General features: G+C 39.7%; 1 protein-coding gene across 1 annotated transcript in view; it reads left to right on the plus strand.

Annotated features, from left to right (window-relative positions):
• The first annotated feature begins 12,191 nt into the window (after positions 1 to 12,191).
• KCNQ5 (potassium voltage-gated channel subfamily Q member 5) overlaps positions 12,192 to 22,845 on the plus strand; it is a 174,666-nt gene continuing 164,012 nt past the window's right edge. Inside the window, exons 1-3 of the mRNA XM_067532665.1 lie at positions 12,192 to 12,219; positions 13,853 to 14,163; positions 18,348 to 18,451. Of these exons, the coding sequence (XP_067388766.1) occupies positions 12,192 to 12,219; positions 13,853 to 14,163; positions 18,348 to 18,451 (443 nt within the window). The remainder of the gene's footprint in view (positions 12,220 to 13,852; positions 14,164 to 18,347; positions 18,452 to 22,845) is intronic.

The following is a 22,845-nucleotide window of genomic DNA, read 5'->3' on the forward strand; positions in this document are numbered from 1 at the left end:
TTCTCTTATTTATTTAGAAGGAAAATATATCACTTTTTTTTTTTTTAATTATAATTTAGAAAAATGGGGGCCCTCTGGTGGCCAAAATAATATGCCAAATTTGTGTCTGTTATAATTCTAAACACTTGGGACTGACTAGAGTTCATTCTAGGTTAATCTGCAAAAAACCTGGTGGAGGTTTCTGGCCCTGGAAAGCTTACCAGGGGACAGACTGCTGTGGGGCTCCCTTACACCCAGATCAATGTAGTTGGTAACCCTACACAAAAGGAAATTTTCAGTAGAAAGGGACATAGCCAGTGTGACTGGGGAGTAGCTGATTCAGTGTTTTGAGATGAAGGCACTGGACTAAAACTAAGGAGATCTGTGGCAGAGATGGCAGTTTAACTCAGATTTCCTGTGACCTGGTGCTCAAACCCACTGGAGTTTGTTTTAGTTACATTATAAAGGCTTTCACCATGCAATCAGTCTGACTGTGGATTTTGTTTTGGATCGTTTTACCGAAGCAAAATTAAAATAATAAGAATAAATCTGAAGTATTTTTAAAAAGTAATGAATGAAAAGATATTTCTGATCGTTATGCAGCTACTTTCAAACAGTTTTTAATGGCAATTATTAAGGGCTTAATTGTGGCTCTTAGCCACTGCTCCTTGTTGTGAGTGGTGCAGTCCCTCAGGGGGTGATGATCTAGTCATTAGGGCACTAGCCCAGAACTTCGGATGTCTGGATCCAATTCCCTGCTCTGCCACAGATCTCCAGAGTGACCTTGGGCAAGTCACTTAAGGATCAGATTTTTAAAAGTATTTAGGCACCTAGAGATTCAGAGAAGTGCCCAATGGGATTTTCAAAAGCACCTAGGTGCCTAACTCTTCCTTGCCCAACTATTGGGTGTCTGTTGTACCCGGGGTCACTAGAAGGGAGCAGTCCCAGTATTTAGGGTGATGCAAAGTGGGGAAGGCTCCCTGTGCCCTACCCCCTTGTGAAACCATGCAATGGGCATCCATAATCAAGCCCAACAGTATATATGTATCATAAAGAGAATTTAATAAACATCAAATCTTGATGGTATCAGTTTATGGAACATTTTCCTAAAAATACTGAGATATAATTATTTCTATGCAGTAGGACCAGGAAAGTGAGTTGACATTTATAAAGAATGTACTAAAGGTTCCCAAAACACGACACAAGCCATGGCCTGCCTCCTACAGCTCTAAATCATACAAACAATTCTAACAAATGCATGTGGTGCCATTGCCTTCAGTAGGATTACTCTCATGAGGAAGAGCGGCATGATCAACATCTATGTACATACAGCACCCTGAAATGCCTCAAACTGTGCAGTGGGGGACAGCAACTAGTTAGTAAATAGTGTAATGCACAGCAATGGATGGAGCAGAAACTTTAGCAAAATTCACTGGAACAACCTCCAACTCTTATTAAATTTTCCACAGGATCTGTAATGTCCATGAAGAGTAGACAGAACCAAAGTTTTTTTGTGGTCTCATCTGAAACAAGTCTGGGCCCAGATCCACTGAAGAACTTAGGTGCCTAACTCCTTAACTTTATTACAATCTATCAATATCATTTAAATACAAAAAAATAAACAGTACACGTTTGTCATCATGTTTTAAAGAAAGCCAAACCACTGAACTGGTTTGGAAGTTATTGGCTATGTACCTGGAACCAACCAGAGCTTGTTTAAGTGCTAAACCAGCTTTTGACAGCAGTAGCCTTTTCTGCAAGTGCAGAATGAATATTATCCTCATTTTGATTTATTCAGTTCATTCAAAGAAACCAGTAGGGAGATGAAAAAGCAGGAAAGCTGTTTTTTCTCTTCTAATCTATTAATAAAAACTATGTGTGAGAAGGGGAGATCTACTAGCTCTAAAATCTTGAAGGCTATGATGACCAGAAACAGTCAGTTCAATTCACTAACTACAAATACTGCCTTTATTTAGTAAATCTGTTTGTTGTAAATGCACAACATGTTTTGCATATATTTGCAGCCTGTTTATTAAATAAAACAATATTAAACCACATTAAAATGCTGTTTTTGTTCATTTTAATTGAATCTGAAGTTTCATCCAAACACAGCTTGACATAAATCACAAGTAAAAAATTAGTCATCTGGTAAACAAGAAATGACTCATCCACTATTTTCTAATATAATAAAAAATGTAAAAATTAAAAATCTGAATAAAAGGTAAGCTATATAATTGCTTAATTCAATTGTATAGGTACAGTGTACCCTCCTGGTTAGGAAAAAGCAGCACCAAATTTAGTGTAATAGCTATATTTAGTTGCTAATCAGCACATTCTAATGGTTACCAATGGAAAAGCAATCTTTCTTTAGGATAATAACTGAAGTACAAATGTGAAACAGTTAAAATCAATTATTTAAATCAAGGTTTCCTGCTTGTTCATTTTAAAATCATGATTAAAATCACCCTGTGGGTGGCTAGATGCCTCAAAGCTAGATGCTACAAGCCCCTTTGTAGATTTTTTGGCCATGATAATTGAAAATAGATCTCTGATAAAATGCTAAAATGAAAGGCACATACAAATGTAATTGATTCCACAATATTTCTCAAAAATGGAAGCTGTGCACTTATATGTATCTTTCATATCCCATTCATTCTTGAGTACCAGTAATCCTGGCAGGCAGTGCAAACAGCTGTAAAATGAAATGTTGGAAAGTCAAAGCATCGGGATACAGTGTCCCCAAGGAGACGAATTGCATCTTGAAGCTGTTTAAGAAGCTCAAGGAAACAATTGGAAAGGGAAGTCTCTCCCCATAACTAAAGTGATCATAGTGAGTTTCATACTCTGTTATAAATTGGTGCAGAACCTGTGTTTCCAACTTTAGTCAGCATTTTAAAAAAATAACCCATTACCAAAACAGAAATATTATTGCAGCTAAAGGAATGCGCAAGTATACCACTGGTATGAGGAAAGTAGACATGCTAGCAGGAGCCGACTTCCTTGCAAACATTGCATGACATGTAGTCCCTGCTGTGTAAAGAAAAGATGCTGCAGTCCCTACACTGCTACCTATAACAAGTATACCGTCATTTGAGGTTGTGCCTATTAACTTTTCACAGTTGCATCCGGGCAGGATTTTAGATTATATTGACTAATTTAGCAGACAATAAGGAAAAACATTAATGTATCCCCCAAAATTGCCTAGATTTTAAAATGGAAGTCCCTGAAAAATTGAGTGTGGAGATCAACATTTCTGTAGGAGGGCTTTGTGTACATGGATGCATTCCATAGGTTGCTTGAAAGCAGTTTTGAGTGGGGAAAAAACTGTGGAAAATGAGTGTTGTAAAATATCTCAGCATTGTGGGTTTTTTGTCAGACGAGGGCACTGTACAAAATCATTAAAACATAAGAACGGCCATACTGGGTCAGACCAATGGTCCATCTAGCCCAGTATCCTGTCTTCCGACAGTGGCCAATGTCAGGTGCTTCACAGGGAATGAATAGAACAGGTAATCATCAAGGGACAATTAAAGATTGTATAATTTGCCATAATTATTTAGAAACTTGAGGACACAAATGGTTCTGTATTTGCTAACACATTCAGATGATGGGGTGGGGGTGAATACTTCTATAAAAGTTGTTAAACTCACATGGATAGTTTTGCATAACAGAAAAAGCTATATAACATCTATCCAGAGAATAGTACCCGTTGTTTCACTTCTTAGCTATCTTCCTTCAATTCTGGTTTTACCATAAGTAATATTAAATAGAAAGAAGAGAGGTTATGAGACTGATTTGCTTGTAATGCACAGATTCTGTTTGGTATAATTAATGTTTATAAATTGATAAAAATGTTCAAAAACGGGTAAAATCCTGCTCCTACTGAATACTGAAAGTCCCCTTGACTTTTGTAATAATAAATACCAAGTTCTTATAACACCTGCCATCACTAGTTCTCCAGATGCTTTACAAAGGAGATAAATAGCATTGCTCCCATTTTACAGATGGGAAAGCTGAGGCACAGAGAGGCAAAGTGATGTGCCCAAGGTCACTCATCAGGCCCCTGGTAGAGCAAGAACTAGAACCCAGGTCTGAGTTCCAGTCCAGTGCTCTATCCAGTAGGCCAGGATTTTACCAGAGATGTCTACCTAACAGTCAAGCACATTGATGTGCATTACAAAACACAAATCAGCTGAAACTAGTAGCACTATAACAGCCTCCCCACCCCCAAAAAAACCCATGACCTACTGCACAATTCCCACAAAGCTTAGGCCCCTTCACATGCCCTGGGAAATAGAAATGCATTGCTGTGTATTGAAATATCAGATAGTCTTCTTAAAACTCTCTGCTCCGGAGAACGAAGCTGAAGGTGAAGTTTGTTCCTGAATGAACAATGACAATTGGCTAATGAACTTAAAAGGGTAAGGAAAGTAATGGTATCTGAAAGGCCCATGCAGTCTGACAGGTTACTAAGGCTACACTGTTTAGCTAAAACAAAAGAAATGGAATCCCTGTACTAGGCTGTATTTCCCACTGAATCTTATGCTGTCTTAATTATTATTTATTATTGTAATTCCTAAGAGTCCTAAGCATGGACCAGGATCTCATTGTGTTAGGGAGTGTACAAACACAGAACAAAAAAGTGGTCCCTACCTCACAGAGCTTACAATCTAAATATAAGACAAGAGGTGACAGGGAGATATAGGTGAATGAGTACAGGGAAACAGTGAGACAATGTTGATCAGCATGAGAGGTTGTAGTTTCAGCACACCGGTGACCTAACAGTTGCCAGTGTTTTTGTAGGCATCATGGCAGGAGAGAGATTTAAGAAGGGATTTGAAAGCGATAATGAGGTAGCATTTTTAATCAATATTTTACATCTAAATTTTGTACTTTTTGTGCAAAAGTAATTTGACTACCGCTAAGATTATAGACAACATTCAGCCTTAAATACTCCCTATTCCCTTTAAGTCAAGGTATGTTAATGAGTTAAACAAATACATTTTCCTTAGTAAACTATTGACAATCAAAGACTAGTGGATTTTTTATTTGATTTATTTATTTATTTATTTAGGAAATGGAGAAAGTTGCTACAGACATTTGTAGTAATGGTTAAAAAACCCTCTGAACAAGGGCTATAAAAATTACTCACTGAGAGGTTGGGGCAAAAGGTACAGTGGTGCAACACCAGGCAAGAAAAAATCATTGTGGACTTTAAAAGTGAGTTAGCTTTCTAGGCAGAGAAGTGGTTCAACCATACCCAAAAGTGTCTAATCATTTTAGTAAATGAACTGAGGCCAACATTTTCAAACTTGGGTACCTAAACTTAGGCACCTAAATCCATATTTTGTCACGTAAGTGGCCTTAATCAAAAATAGAACAGAGGTTGCCTTTTGAACTGAGCTCCCACAGGTCACTTCTGAGACTATGGCTAAATACAGATTTTGGTAATAAACTTTAGGAACTTCCATTTGAAAATTGTGGCCTGCATATGCACCTCTCTTTGAGTCTGCTACAGTGAAACTTCTGTCAGCTTCCATAGATTTTAGAGGACGGTGGGTGCAAAGTTACATGGAGTTCCATCAAACCTGGCTCCTAATGAAAATGGACATGGATTCTAGTATACAAAAATTACAACACACCTCTTCTTACTAGGCAATTTGAAAGGAGCTACAGTTTGGAGGAAAAACACATGCTTCCAAACAAGTGCATCCTAATAGGATGATTATAAACAACAGTTTCAAATGAAGCCATTTGACTCAATCCAAAGAAATCTTTATATGCTGTCTCAGTGTTTTGTTAAACACTTGTACATGTGCAACATGTGCCATTAAAGACTAATTCCAAAGGGATTTTTCTATTGTACATGTTTGACAGAGAATGGTGTTTGTGCTTACTGTTCCCTAGAGAAATTTATCTTGATGCTTTATTTTTTCTCTATGGTGAACCAGATCATGAAATCTGCTGCCAATAACACAATAACACTTAACTTGGTGTCTCAAGAGCTCTGCTGCTTTAGCCACTTTACTGCTTACCTCTGTAGGCCAAATACAATAAGCTAATCCTGGAACACAGTCAGTTGGCAGACACTGACTGTTCATTTTCTCACTAAAAATATAACAAAGAAGATCAATTTAGGTCTACAAACATTTGTGTCACTGCTAATTTAAACCCTTTCATATGATGTGAATTGTTGTTCTGTTCTAATTTTTAAATCAGTGAATGCACAATATATAAATTAACAAGGAAATATTGTGTGAATAAAACTGTATGTCAAAGCCTATCAAAACAAAAACAACTTTTCAAATTGGTTTACAATGATGAGTTCAATCGGCAGCAAAACCTCGGGTTTTTGGCAAAAGTTTAATATTCTCTAAAGTTCTGTATTTCTACAAAAGTTAACAGTTAATTAACCAGAAAACAGAACTTCTAACGCAGGTTGTGTCACATTTTTATTTTTTTCATAACACACACACAAAAACCATTTAAAGTACCATATTCACATGTATTTTCATGTTTTAAGGGAGTTGAGAGCCCCATCCTCTAGACCTTCCATGCACAAGCTCAGTAGGCTTTCTTACAGAGAAGGTTTGCAGAATTAGGCCTTAATGTGTTACACTCCTATAGTCATAGAAAAGGTTAAAGAGCAAGTCATTTTAAATGAAAGTTTACAAGATAAATTTATGAGCTTTTTTCTATGGGAGAGCGCTTATACTCCACACAACTCTTGTCAAACAATTTTAACAAATTGTAATAACCTTTGTCATATCTCATTTTCTTGCATAAACAAGTCACATTGAAACTGTAAATGATGGAAAATTTAATCCACATGGCTTGCATTATCAAAACTGTTAAACTGTATTATTTTCCACCATGTCAGCAGTGCGTTATATGTTTTAAAGAAACACTGAAAAGATTACTTTTTAAGGATGATACCACAGGACCTGTGTAAATATGCCCCCCAAATCCAGACTAGCTGACATTTTCACTTTCGGTTATTTCTGAGGCTAGCAGAATATCCTAGAGCTTCTCATTCCATATCATTGTTAGAGACATTATTTCAACTGACCTCAAGGAATTTACTAGTCAGTGATATTAGGAAGAACAGTGGAACTCACTGGCACTGTTAAGATTCTCCCATCATCCCTATGTTGACTGTATACATTTGCTCCAGGATCTAATTTGGATCCCAGCCTGAGAGCATTTTTTTTCCTATATACAAGCCAATTGGAAGTTTTACTGAGGGGGGGGGGGGGGGGGGGGGGGGGGTGTGTGTGTGTGTGTGTGTGTGTGTGTGTGTGTGTGTGTGTGTGTGTGTGTGTGTGTGTGTGTGTGTGTGTGTTTAGAGGTATATATGTTTGCGTATTGTGTGCCAGCACACTCCTGTGACTATATAAAATAAGAAACTTCAACCCCAAAAATAATTCCTTATGAAAAGTAACTTTCTTAAATCATATGAAAGTGAAAGCTGTTAAATTTTCTGCTGATGTCAAACTAGTGGTCAAATATTTGTATTTTGGCCATGTCTTCCCCACTGTTCTGTTTGCTTGTCTGTCCATCTCTCACTCTTCACCTGGCATGTTCTCTGGGATATTTGTTCTGACAAATGAGCTGCTTCTCTCACCCTGGAAATGCTCTTCTGTCTTATCCTCAGCTTCACACTACACTAAAGCCACCTTATATGTTTAATTTCAAAATTGTAGACATCAAGATCTCCATGTATGATTTAAATCTGATTTTCTTGCATCTGCTGGTTGTCCAACATTCTCAGCTTTTTCACCTTATCTAGCTCTCTAGCTATTTGATACAGTGATCACTTATTAAGCTTCTTTTCATGAGTTTTTTAAAAAGAGTATACGGTTGTAGTCCACGACACATTAGAGTCTGCAAATTAGTTTGTTTTTCCTCTGCTTATTGTTTTTCATCTAGGCAAGATGGACCTTTTAAAAATTAACTTTCAAGGATTTTCTTTCCATTGTGGTATCCATCGAGGACATAGTGCTTTGTATGTGGTTTTTTGCTAAAGGATTGCATATGGAGAATGAATGGTTGGTTGTGTACAACAGGGAGGGAGGTGTAGGCTTCATGGATTCCATTGTTATTGATTTACTGTCTCCTATCTTTGCTTTACTATCTCCTATTAACCATACACTTTTTCCAGTATTTCAAGAACTAATTGTTAGGTAACAACTAAGTGATTCAAGAGAGAATTATAAAATATTCTTGAGTTTGTAGTCTGCCCATCCATTTGATATCTTGGACAAGAGTTGCTTTTTATTTGAAAATTACACATTAAAACTAAAAGCATTTATCTGAGCCTTTTCCTTATACTACAATAAAACAGTTCTGTGTCTACTTTAAACCCTTTAGATCAATCTCAGCACCAACATCTACATAAAATTAGCTAATTAGGATATCCATTTGGTAACGCCTTCTCCCAATGAGTCCCCAAAATAATAACCATACACTCTTGACTGCATCATTCAAAAAAGCCCTCACTGACCAACTGTACAACCTTTATCTTCCCTTACTGTTGTCTTGTTTATCCCTCATTATGTTGTGTTACCTCTGAGTATGAGGTGATATTTGAAGCTGGGTTGCATGCCAATTTGGGAGCCAGCAAAATAAGTGGCAAACTTATAGGGTCATACATTCAAACATTGTTGTCTGATCTGCTACTACAACATTTGCATGTGTAACTAAACTCACATTTGCATGTACTAAATGAGTTATTGTATAACTAAGGAGGTACTTTTATGTGCAGTTACCCACCATATGCCAGAAAGTGTGGGTTTTGTTTTGTGCATCCAACAAATACTAAATCATATTTTAAAAGTGTCATTTGGAGATCAAATCCTGCAAGGTGCTGAGCCCCTCCTTGGAAGCACTCAGCACCTTTTGTTGACTTTGCTAGAAACAGATATCGGAGGCACTCAAATCAGCACTTTGAAGAATCAGATCCTAGGTATCCACATTTCAAAATCTAGCTCATATACAGAATTGATCTAATAATTAATAAGTTCCTGGCTAGTTGGGGCACTGAATACATATTACAAGGATAGAGGGAATAAAAACATATATTTTTACAGGTGAGAATTAAAGGTCTCATTTAAACCCTCAAAGAAAAGACATTCAGAATTAGGACCGAAACTCCATTCTTCAATCCACTAGTTCAAACTCTGCTCTAAGATACCTTTGTGTATTCTCTGAGCCATGGAATTAGCTCTGTATTTACACCAATGTAACTGAGACCAGATTTTAACACTTTATTATAGCTAAGAATTTCTGGAATTTTCAAACATTTGTTCATCTTGCATACCACATACAATATGCTGTATCACCTAAGAAAACAGAGTGATTTAAAGATAGTTACAGCCATAATCCTGAGTATCCTCACTTTTATAGGATTTAAATTAGACTCAGAATAATAATTGAACATAACTTTGGTGGTCTAATTATCTAATTACGTAATTGAACAGATACATTTTTATTATTTACAAAAGAGGCAGTAAAGCAGTTTACAGATGTTTTATTTTCTGATAGTTTAATTTTAGCTAAATTATGTAGCAAATTAGCTTCTAAAACTCTACACTGAGTACATATTTCATTTATATAGTGATGTTACATGGCTAATGTTTTAAGAATATTTTTAAGTTGAACATGATTGATTTTACAAACCACCAATAAAATGTCAAGATAAAGTAGAGCTCTATTGCAAATTAATTAAATGCAGAATTACTGGTTCCTAATTAGCTAACACAAAAGTTTTAGATATGACTTGAACAAATATGAACACATGTGAGATTCTATTATCTTTCATGAATTGGCCCTTTTTCCATTTAGTCTGTTCTTTCAGAAGAAAGGAAATAAGATGAAAGGGTCTACATCAAAACTGATTCTGCTGAAACAAAATGGAAGTTGCTGCTTTTGATAAAATACAACACTATAGCTGTGGCTGAATAATTTTACAGTAACTTGCTGCCTAAGGCATATGTTTTACTGTCTGAAAGTAAATGCATGAGAGAACAGACCATCTGTTTTCTTCAGCTTGAACCAATATATGGTCCAGATTGAACCACTAGAGGCTGAATATAATTACAATACATTTTGGTCTGTCTGTCCTGCACCTGCAATGGCACTCTCTAGCATAGGTGCTGGAACTAGGCGTGCTGGGGGTGCTGCTGCACCCCCTGGCTTAAAGTGGTTTTCATCATATACAGGGTTTGCAGTTTGGTTCAATGGCTTTCAGCACCCTCAGTATACAAATTGTCCCAGCATCCCTGTTCTCTGGCATAACCTTGCGATTCCAGCTCCATGTATTAACAAAGCAGCACACAATTCAAATACTGGCATTTGAAAGTTCCTTTTTCATCAGACAAGGCATATAAGATGATTGTGCAAGTCCTTATACCAATCCATTATTCCTTCACTTCATCCATCAATGTAAAAATGGGTATATCAAAGCATAGTAGATGTAAACAAGTTTTTATGCATTCTTATTTTTGCAATGTTCTGAATACTTCTATCTTACCTGGCCTTAGAGCAGCTGTTTTGCTGTTTCCTGTTGTTGGGACTTCATCAGAAATTCTCTCTAAGTTTCAGCTAAGTGATGTATCATGGTCAGTGGAACTGGAGGCAAAGGACCCAGGTTCCCTGGAGGGAATATTTATTGAGGGGGACATCAGTGGAACAGGGAATGTAGGGCATTCAGCTGGAACTTACAACTTGGTCACACAGACAGAGCAGCGCACAGGGTTTAATACAATTCCGCTGGTTCAACTTAAGCTGCATTCATTAGACAAATGAACCTGTTCTGGGCATTCTCTGCAGTGCCGCAGCGGGCAATGTGAGCTCTGGAACTCAGTCTGAAGCCCCCTCAGAGCCCTGGAGTATGCAGACACAAACCTAGTTGGGTGATGGACCTCATGGAAGGAGGAGTTTGAGCTGTGCACAGACTCGGCCATGCAAGAGGAAGACAATAGCAGGGAACTAAAACTTACTCATCTAACTGGGGAACAAGGCAGAGAGGTCTGCAGCACGCTGATACTCATCATTACCTCAAGCCTCACAGCAGTCCTAGGAGCTCTGAGGATCTATTGCTCCCCAAAGCAGAACGAAACTGTGGAGCAACACAGGTCTTTCATGAGAGACTAAGTCAAAGGGGAGAGGGTAGATCCATTTGTTACTACCTTACACACACTGACTGCTACATGCAGTTCTGGGGACTTGACAGACTCCCTAATTCAGGATGGGATAGTCTGCAGCACTTGTTCACCACCTGCTCTGGGAAAGCAAATCTCCCATTAGATGTTTAGATTCATGGCATGCAGTTGAAGCCTCAAGAGAAAAGATGAAAGCCCTAGGAATTACTTAGGGTCACCAGATGTCCCAATTTTATAGAGACAGAGCTGATATTCCTGTCTTTGTCTTATATAGGTGCCTGTTAGTCCTCTACCCCATCCTGATTTTTCACACTTGCTATCTGGTCACCCTAGAGTTACCACACCCTGAGAATTACATTCTGTGAGACAACAACAAAGGAGAGTAGGTGGCCAAGGTTCCATACCCAAAGTGAGATGCATTTACCATGGGAGATAAAGGAGAAGTGCCCCTCCCTAGGACAGCATTGCAAGAACGTGGCAATTTGAACCATGATAGCAGCGTGTTCAAGAGCAGAAGAAGCTCTCAGATTCAATCAGACTTGTGCCTTCCCCCTCTTGTACATCAGAAAGCGGTGACGACAACATGACTCTCTCCTTGAGTCCAAGAGCATATGAAATTCAGGCTGTTGGGACAGAAAAATAACAAGGGACAATACCCCTCTGTGTATGCAACAGTGTTAATAGGGAAATGTCCTGTGACACTTCAACTATATAATGAAGCCTCCTGCAGTGTGATTCCTTGGTGGGAGTTGGACTTGAACACACCCATTACAAAGTGCAGGTGCAATCTAATAATATATAGTGAGAGCATAGTGTAGTGTACAGAAAAATGTGACCTCACCATAACTAACTCAAAAAATAATAGACAGTACTGACTGAAGTTTGTGGTGGATGGGAATCCCCACAGACCCTTCTTGGGGAGTACAGCCATGATCTGTTCAGGGAGCAGTCTTAGAATTTTATAGCTGCAGTGTAAGAAGCAAAAGGGAGAATCTCATGGACAATGGAAACAATTTTAAAAGCCTTTGGAATTGTTTTCAGTGGGGACGGATGCCTCAAAGGAAAGCTATGACTGAAAGTAGGCTGCACATTGGAATCTGTGTGCTTACCACACAGGAAAATTCCACTGGCACTACGTAATTCAGTATGCAGAGAACTCTAAAGTCTGCAGAACAGGGGTAGCATAGCACCTGTGGAGGCAAGTACAGCCAGGGCAACCAGTATCTGTATAGACCCAAAGCCACTGAACCAGGCATTGAAAAGATGCCACTATCCATTGTCCAGAATTTATTATTTCTGCCAGAACTTCCCAAAGCCAAAATCTTTATGATCTGTGATGCAAGGAAGGGGTTTTGGCACATAAGTCTGGATAAAGAGTCCAGCATGCTGACAACTTTTTCAACCCCATTTGGTTGCTCCAGAAAACTCACTCATGTGCTGGAAGGATTTCCCAGGGTGAAAATAATTGTAGAGAATAGCTTTATTGTAGGTGAAGAGAGCAATGGCACAGAAGCCGAATGAGAACATGACTAAAACTGCAAGCTCTTCTACAGCGATGCTGGGACAAGAACATAAAACTCAACTCAGAAAAAAATGTGACTCCTATTGCGGAAGTTGACATACATTGGACATCTGCTTACAGCAGACGGACTGAAAGCAGATCTCACCACAATCAAGGCAGTCAAAGACATGCCAGCTCCAGTGGATGTAAAAGGGGTATAGCGTTTCAGAGAAATTATCAATTTTCTATCCAAGTTCTGCCCATTACTGCAGCCAGGTGTGCAACCTACCTCAGCTCACAAGGCAGGCTGTTGAATGGAACAGAGCAGGTCCCCAACAGCAGTCATTTGATACGCTGAAACAAATGATAACAGATGTCCTGTCCTGAAGTTCTACCAACTAGGACAGCCACTGCCAGTCCAGTGTGATGCATTGGGAAAAGGATTGGGTGTACTTCTTTTGCAGGAGCAGCCAATTGCTTATGCCAGCAGAGCCCTGTGAGAGACTGAACAGGGGGTATGCCCATATAGAAAAAAAACAGCTTCTGGCTGTTGTATTTGGAATGGCCAATCCCATCAGTATACCTATGACCATCTAGTAATGGTGCAGTCAGACCATAAACACAGAGAGACAATCATAGCAAAGCCTCTTCTTAGTGCTTCAAAGAGATTGCAGACCACATTGATGCAACTCCACCACTACCAACTAGAGATGATATATTATCCAAAAAATTACTGCTGTTAGCTGACACCCTCAGCAGGGCATATATACCCAGCATCAGTGAGTTGGGGGAAGGGAATCCGGACATTGAATCCATTAACATGCTGCAGCTTCAATGGTGAAGCCGAGGGAAAGCAAAAACGCTATAGAAAAGAACGTCCAACTACAGCAGTCAAGAAATAGATACCAGCAGGGTGGCCAGAAGACAAAAGCCAAGAACTGGTAGGAGCAGAACCATATTTTCAAATTAAAGATGAGCTGAGTGTGCAGGATGGAATCATATTTCAAGGACCGAGACCTGTTGTCCCCACCTCATTCTCTAGGCATGTCTTTCAAAAAATACATGCCTTAGACCTGGGCATCAGCAGTATGTTTAGTGGTCAGGAATAAATCCATCTATCCTCTGTAGCATACCCACAGAATTAAGGGAAGGTAGAATCAGCTCTGAAAACACATAAGACTGTAACACAAAGCTGTTTCTTCTGGTTCAGACACCGTTTTAGCATTTTTTGGAACAAAGGAATACCCCACTGAAGGAGCGTCAAAACAAGTCAGCTCAGGCACTGATTGGACAAATGACAGAAACCCTGTTACCAGTAAAGGGAGATGTGCTGCAGCGAGAAGGAAGGAGACGGTGCTGAGAGGAAATGGCCAACAATCAGAAAGCAGGCACTGGGTACAAGCCAAGGGTCTGCCGGCCCTGGAGACAGGCACTTTTGTGAGAATTCAGCCACTAGAGAGACACCAGAAACAGTGGACTAAAGCAGTCATGAGGAGTATGGTGGCACCTAGGTCATTGAAGGTGACTATGCAAGAGGGACAAATGATCCAAGGAAACAAGAGGCACTTACAAGTCAGCAGACACGACACCCAGAGACAGCCTACAGATACAGAGGGGTAGCCATGTTAGTTTGTTTTTAGCAAAACAGTGAGACTCCTGTGGCACCTTAAAGACTAACATTTATTTGGGCATGAGCTTTCGTGGGCAGAAACCCACTTCGTCGGATGCATTTCTGCCCACAAAAGCTTATGCCCAAATAAATTTGTTAGTCTTTAAGGTGCCACAGGACTCTCGCTGTTTTCCTACAGACTCAAAAATCCTCACTGAACAGAGACAGAGAACCATCCAAAGGGCAACCCCATAGGGAGAAATGAGACTTCATAGAGAGAGAGTTTGCCAGACTCAAGATAGATGACCGGGAGGCAGAGATAGATCACTTCTGGTGTGGTCGCCTGTTGAGGAAATCAAACCATCTCGAAGACCGTGTAAACCAGCTGAGTTAATAGTAAAGACGAGACTCCAACTTGGCTATGTGCTAACAGCCTTTGGCTGAAGGGACGCAGGGTGGGGGCTAGAGGATCAATTATTTGTTTTCAATGTTTATATTTAAATGTTTGTAAAATGGAGAAAATGTATCACAAATAGTGGAACTAGAATCCGAGGGTTAGTGGTCCCTGGAGGGACTGCTAGTAATGGGACGACCGTGGAAAAGGAAGCTCATGAGTTAGGCTGGAAGCAACTCAGGCACATGGACGGAGCAATGCACAGGATTTACTAAAGTTCTACATGTTCAATTTAACCTGCATTCAGTTTCACTCTTTGAATACAACAGGTGAAACACATTCCTTTGCTCCATAATTAGAGATATATAGGGGAGCTCAGACAAATGGAGAAAGACATTTCCATTTCAGCGACCAAATATATATATTTAAATTAAAAAACAAAAATCCAGAAAGTAACTTATACCTGTTGCTTCATTCTGAAGAAAAGCATGTCTGTGATAAATAAATTGCAGAAATTATTCAAAAACTGTTAATGACTTTACTGTTGTTTAATGGGTTTGACATCACCTGAAAGCATGCTGAGTGCTTTATGAGACAAATAGAAAAACTCTCCCCAGCAGAGTTTACAGTCTAAGTTTAGACACAATGTGATGAGTAGGAGTGAAAAAGAGTAGGTAAGAGGTGGAGTGAGAAAACAGTGTTTACAGCATAAGATTACAAGATTATTTAGTTCAGATTTGTTTATATCCGGATAGATAAATTCAAAGATTTTTGTTTTGTTCTTTTATAATAATAATTATTGCCTCAGTTCATGTGCATGTTCTGGAAGAAATGAATATGAAGGAGTTATCTGATTGAAGGATGAGCAGCAGTTTGGTAAAATATCCTTCTAAGAATATTGCCCATGTAATGCTATGGGGCCTGCGTCTGCATGGATAATTGCAAAATGAATTATGTCTACACAAGGGCTAATCTAAATTGTGCACTTGGCTTTCCCAAACCTTTACCTTATTTTGATTCATAAATTGCTAGACTAGATGAATTCTGACTCTTTACTCATTTTCTAGTTCTTCATGAATTAATACTTTGTCCACTCTGATCACCTGGATAGCAATCCCCCTGATGTATGTTAGTTAATCATCATTTTCTGAAAGGAAGAATGGTTTTGTGATTAGGGCATTGAACTGGAGATTAGGGTTCATTTCCTGGCTCAGACACAGCCTTCTGGTGTTACCTCAAACAAGTCACTGAGAGCTAGATTAACAAAAGGATTTAGGCACCTAACTGCAAGTTTAGGTGCCTAAATCCCATAATCAGGTTCCATTGGAATTCAGCCAAAAAACCCTCAGCTGCTGTTGAACTCTGTAGTCACCTAAACTCACTTGGCACCTAAATGTTTGCAGTAAAAGCTCCTGAGACTTAGAATTTTTTCTGCATATGTTTCTACTGCTGGCACCGCTGCCTCCTCCTCATTCTTCCTGCCTCCTCCCCCCAGCTTCTGGCAAAAATGGAATAGGCTCCTAATGCCAAGAGAGGGTTTGCAGCTGAGAATCCCAAGCAGAGGGGAACATCTCCCTGCAGCCCAAACTCAGGCACCTATCTCCAGGAGAAGTGGGGGTAGCAGAGCTTAGCACACTCATCTTGGCACCTCCCATTGGCTAGTTTAGGCAGCTCTCCACCTAGCATGTGCTGGCTTTTGTGAACTCCACTCTGAGCCCCTCATCTCTCCCCTTTCATTTTGCAGGGAGCCAAGGCACTTAACCCGGGTGTTGTGAATCCCACTGATTTTCTAGGCACTCAGTGTCACCATGCCTACATTTCTTTGGGAAACTAGCTCTTGCTCGTTTTGTGCTTCAGCCTCCCTTTTCCATCCTCCCTCCCCCCGCTCCCATCCTTTCTCCAGCCTTTTATCTGCCTCATCTATTTAAACTGTCAACTCTTCAAAGCAAGGACTGTCTAACTCTGTGTTTGTACGATACCTATCTCTACCAGGGCCCCAGTTTTGGGTGACACTACTGTAATACAAAGAAATTAGAATAATTTTCAATAAATATACATAAAGGAAGCAAGATACAGTTAGAGCATAACGCATCATCACTTGAACAGTTCAGCAGATGGAGATCACATCCTGTTACTATAAGTCCTCAATCCATTTTATTTTGCCCTCCCTGACATGTCGTAGGCTTGATCTACACTAGCAACTTCTGTTGGCATAACTACATATTTCAGGAGTGTGGAAAATCCACTCCCCTGAGCAACATAGCTACCACCTCTCAGGGAGGTGGATTACCTATTCTGATGTGAGAAATCGCTGCAGGATTTTAAGTGTAGACAAACTCTTAGCAAAGAGAGCCAATGCTTCTGCAGTTCAGAGGATAGTCTTGTCAGCTGGGGGATGTAATTACAATGGGTTCATATTTAAAAGTGCTTACTCAGGCAAAACTCCCATTGATATCAGTGGGAGATTTACTGAAATAAAGACAGCAGGAGAGGCCCAAGGTGAATTTTTGCCACTTAAGTGTCACTCTGTGAAGGTTAAAATATGTATCTGCTATTGGTTTGGTTTTTTTGAATGGTGGCTGGAAAACTGCTTGCTGGCCGAGTGTGTGAAATGGGCTATTTTGCCCTTCTGCATGTCATAAAATTCTGTTGCTTTTCAAATATTTGCTTTTTCTGTACTTCAGAAAACAGTTTATGTGCAGGGTCGTCTTAGAATTGATCTTCAGAGTGGAATTAGTTTTCAGTGAGTCTAGTAAATGCTATAAAAATGTGCTTCCTCATATATGATGAAAAAATATGAAAACAATTCCAGCGTGTATCATGCTTGGTTTTCTTTCCTAATAGTATTCTTCCTTGGCATCCTTCAGGCTCAAGAGACCATGGGTATGTGCCCCTTAGAGATTTACTCAGTGGATTTTATGGCAGCCGTGGCTGTAGCTGAAGAGACTTACTCAAGAGAGACAATCTCTGCCACATTTGTCACATTTAAACGTGGTGTTTCGACCCTTTGTGCTCTGCTTTCTGCGAGCTTTTTTCTCCTCTACTAAGTTGAACTGCTTCCTCTCGTAGCTTTTGAGACCTTTATAAAGCTCTTGTTTCCAAAGGCTGCGGTCCTGAGAGTGATCTTGCCAGGTATCCATACCCATGTCCATTTCTTTGAGGTCTTGCTTGCACACATCCTTGAAATGCAGTTTTGGGCACCCTTTAGATCTTTCCCCAAATACCAATTCATTATATAGAATGTCCTTTGGGATGCACCCATTATTGTTTTGGCACACATTTAAGGAGTGTTTGCATGCTGGGTATATTGGCCTGCTTGAGAAGCTTAATGTTGTTGTCTCTAAAGATTCCAAAAATTCAATGAAGACAATGCATGTGAAAGCTGTTGAGCCTTTTTTCTGAGGAGAATATAAGGTCCATGTTCCGCTCCCATACAAAAGAATACTGATAATACATGCACGATATGCACAGATTTGTATATGTTCTGTCAGTTTGTTGTTTTGATATACCCTCTTGCTCAGTCTAGGTATTGTTGTGACAGCTTTTTCCAATGTGAATATTGTGTTCCTTTTCAAGTGAAAGGTTGACTGCAATAATAGACCCCAAGTATGTGAACTCGTTCACCACTTCAGGTTCATAATTATTGATGTTGATGGAGGGTGGTTCTTCAACTCCTTGGCACATCATGTTAAATTTTTTTAGGCTTACAGTAAGCCTGAAGTCCTGGCAGGCTTTGGAAAAATTGTCCATGAGGTTTTGGAGATGGGCTTTGGTGTGGGTTGTCATGCTGCGTCATCAGCAAAAAGGTAATAGTAATTCAAAAGAAAAGCACCCACCTTTGTTGGCTAATGTACCAACTATATAACAACCCTCCATTGTTATCTCATTGGAACACTGGAATATCAATAAACACAGGACACAGTACAGATGCTAAAGCAGAAGAGGGGTGAGGTGGTTAATTAAAAGCTATTTTCAGTGTGAAAAAATGCACAGTGTGGTGTTATTGTTTATATCCTACATCTCTATTACTTTGGAATGCTAGTACAGCTTGTGTAGTTCAGAGCAGTCACAAACTATTCCGGACACATGTGCCTACACTTTTTAGAGTCCAAAGAAACATGCAATTTCTTCCTTGAGTTTGGCTTTATTTGTAACTCAAACAACCATAAAAAATATAAACCTCAGCATAAACTATATGTGAGGCTTGGTTGTTCACACATTTTCCCAGTAGAACCTCCTCTGTCCCAGGCCCTGTTTCCTTCTGCCCCTGAGAGAGGCTCTAAGCCCCCTCATGGCCTAGGGGAACTAAGGGCATGTCTACACTGCCGCGTTGGCAGGCATTGAAGCAGCGGCATCGATTGAGCGGGTCTATGTAGAGTGCTCTCCTGTCAACTGAATTAGACCACCTCCCCGAAAGGTGGAACATAGCATTGATGGGAGATGCTCTCCTGTTGACGTCGCATTGTGAAGACACTGTGCTGCATAGACATAAGTACGTCATAACGTAACTAGCATATCTCACGTTGACCCAGCGTTGACCAGGCCTCACTGAATTTTCCTGGTTGTATAACTCAGCACTACTTGCACTGTCTCTATATAGGGTTAAAGCACATGATAGCAGGATGAGTCAGCAAGGAAACCTTGCTTCCCTGTGCAGGGTCCTGTTTCAGCTTGCTGTGCTATTGTGTGATTGACAAATGTTCACAGAAGCTACTAGTGGAATATCAATAGTATTGAGGATGATCACTTAGCAAAACAGTACAAGCGCTATAATGTATAATGCTCAAATTTCTGTCACTTTAGATTATCTAGGTGGGTAGTTAGTGACTGTAACCAGTTCATGGTTTGCAGGAAGTGAGTTGTTGCCTTGTTTGATGGAGCGGGAGTGGAGTGGGGGGGCCATGGGCAGAAGGGGCCTGAGACTTGACCTTGGACGCCAGAGTAAGCTGTAGCGACACTACACAGAGTAAGAAGCCCGCAAGGAGTGTGGCAGGGCTCTTTCAGAGACCCTGAAACAACAGCAGAGGGGAGGTTTTGCCTGCTGATGTTTCAAAGCCTCAGAGAATTGGACATGGCAGGCAGAGACCTGTGGAAGGACTGTAAGTAGGAGAGAACTGGGAGTGGCTGTTTTAATTAGTTTGAGACTTTGTGAATTATTTTGAACTTTATTTTAATAAACCAGACTCCAAGAAGGGCTATTTTTGTTGGACCTGTCAAAGCCTTTTTGGGGAGTTATTGAGGCGGCGGAGGGGAAACTGAGGCAGGGTGCAGCAGAGCCATCCTGGTCCATGAAGGGGTGCATGGGAGGCAGCTGGCCCTGTTACGCTACTCAATCTGGAGAAGACTGCACTGATGTTTTTACCAGTGCTGAACTAGTTCTGTGTATAAATAGAGGGCTTGTGTTTCTAGTCCTGTCCATCCGGTAACTCATCTAGATTCCCTTATTTGGTAGGCTTAAAATTATACAATCCCGAAAGTGGAAACTGGTCATTTAGGAAAGTAATGCCCTAAAGGTCTTTACAGCATTGCATTTGGACCCTGTTCTAGAATTGCATCTGTACTTGAAGTCTGTTGCTTTGAAGGAAAACATTTAATACAACAAAAGGTCACAAGCATCAATTTGCAACAAAAGAGCAGAAAATAAAAATGGTAAATGACATATTCAGTATAGGTGAATATAGAATAACTTGTGGACTACAGTGCTAAGCATAGCGGAAAAATACTCCAAATTCACAGCCACAATTTAGCCTGTTGCTTGCCAAATTTCTAGTAACTGCTATCAGAGTAAAAGCGGAAGGTTGCTCCAGCAGCTTCTGCATCAATAGCAAAGGCAGGGCTACTAGAGAAGGAGCAAAGGCTGCTCTGGTTACAAACAGACATTAAGAAGAGGAGATGCACATAGAAATGAAGAGGTATCCCACAAGAGGAAAATGAAGGTGGAAAGTTGACAACAGGAAGGGGGAGCTGAGGACAACAGTAACAAAGTGAAGGAGAAGGGCAGTTACAACAAGGGGAAGGGAGTGGAAATAAAACCAGTATAGGGATGCAGGAAGCAGCAGCAGGGGGATATTTATAGATGCACACTTAGGCAAATTTTGAATCCGAGGCTATGCACCTGATTCTCCAATCACATTAGGTGTACGCAGCAAATAAAACTCTATTGATGAGCACGTGTTACAGAGATGATAGCTGATGCCATATAAACATCTAGACAGACAGATGTCTGGTAGACTTCTATTGACGTTATTCCTGATTACATTGCTGGGAGGGAGAATTTGACCCTATAAATTCTATTTTAGGGTTCTCATGGCAAACAATTTGAGCTTCATTCTTCTGGTTTATTATGTCACCAGAACATCCAGTGTAACTCCATCAGTCGTATGCAACGTAATGGCAGTTGTGTCAGTCCCAGGATATTAGAGAAACAAGGAGGGTGAGGTAATATCTTTTATCGGACCAACTTCTGTTGGTGAGAAAGACAGAAAGCTTGACTCTCTCACCCAGAGAAATTGGTCCAATAAAAGATATTACCTCATCCACCTTGTCTCTCCACCGGTCATAGTTATGTTATTTATTCTGCTTCTACAGAACCAAATCCTGAAATTCTTACTCTATTAATAATCAGACGTTATTCAGGCAAAACTCCCATTAAAGTGTGGATGGAAATTCTTCTAGAATAGGGTCTGAGTATTAACATAGTAAGGACTTCAGGATTTGGTTCTTATTCAAGATTTTTCTAAAATGTAATACAAAATTTCATTATAGAAATACTAATACAACATTTCACTTAAAAATACCAATTGCAAAGAAAAATGTTGCAAATTAAATTTGAGAGTCAACCAGTTTATAGAAAGCCATCTTACCATTATCCTTTGGATAGATAAACATTGTGTAGAGAGTCTTCTGCATCATTAAGATCATACTGGCTCAGACATGCTGTATCATTATCTTCTTATACATGAATTTGATATGACATATAAATAAGGTTAAGATTTTGTCATGTTTTTTATAGTAAAAGTCACGGACAGGTCACGGGCAATAAACAAAAATGCACAGACCATTTGTCTGTGATTTTACTAAAAATGGTGGGTGGACAGGAGGGCAGGATTGAGGGGAAAGAAAAGATAGGTTGGGGCAGCAGTGGCTGGGGAGTGGGGGTTGGCCTCCGCTAATCAGCTGTTCTGTGGCTGCCTGTGCTGGCCCTGAACAGCTGATGGATGAGGGTTTGGCCATGGAACAGCTGTTCCGCAATTGGGGCAGCTGCTGTTCTGGCAGCCCCAGGACTGACAGCTGCTTCAGCCCTGCCCCAGAAAAAGTCACGGAAGTCTGGAAAGTCATGGAATCTGTGATCTCCATGACAAAATCATATCCTTACATGTAACTCAATTAAACCGACACTGTACATTTACCTGTATCATCTGCAATTAAAAAAAACCTCAGAATATCATAACATGCAGTAAGCAGATGCTGCCTGATTTGTCCTCTAGGAACCCATGTCTTTGAAATTGCATTCCAAATTGCTCCTGCAACTTTGCCATCATTTTGTTATACTATTTAAATGTAATAGTTTCCTTTCTTGAATCATGGTCTATGAATACTCAGCTCTGACTTGAATCGTCAGCTTGTAGCCAAGATAGATATTTCCTTTCTTTGACTGGAAAAATACTTAGTGAGGATTTTATATCAGGTTTTATTTTCTCTTTTCAAAATGTGATAATTTTCAAAATGACAATTTACAGTCATAGCATTAGGGGATGTGCCCAATTGTCATACAAAGCAGTGAGACAGTCTGTGACTTTGCTCTCTTTGATCTACCTTAGGTGGTAGTGGAGAAATCTTGTGGCCAACATCAAGGGATCTTTCAGATTATGGAAAGCTTCTGTTATTGATGATCTTTCTTCAAAACCCCTCAGACTAGTAGAGATGTGTGAATAAATAATATTTTGGGTTCAGTGGATGAACCGGAAAAAAAATGTTTGGGGACAAACAAAATATTTGGTATCGTTTTGGGGTTGTTTTTTTACCTTACCAAAAAAAATAAAATTGAAGTAAAATTTGAAACAAAAGTCATTTAGAATCAAAGTTGAAATATTAATTTTCAAAAACATTGAAACAAAATGTTTGACTTTTTTAGAATTGTTTTTTTTAACCAAAACAATTCAGCAAATTCAACCCACATTTGTGAAATATTTTGACCAAT

The sequence above is a fragment of the Emydura macquarii genome, unplaced genomic scaffold (assembly GCF_026122565.2).
Source record: "Emydura macquarii macquarii isolate MOO-44397 ecotype Brisbane River unplaced genomic scaffold, CSIRO-AGI_Emac_v2 contig_3295, whole genome shotgun sequence".
Classification (NCBI taxonomy): domain Eukaryota; kingdom Metazoa; phylum Chordata; order Testudines; family Chelidae; genus Emydura; species Emydura macquarii.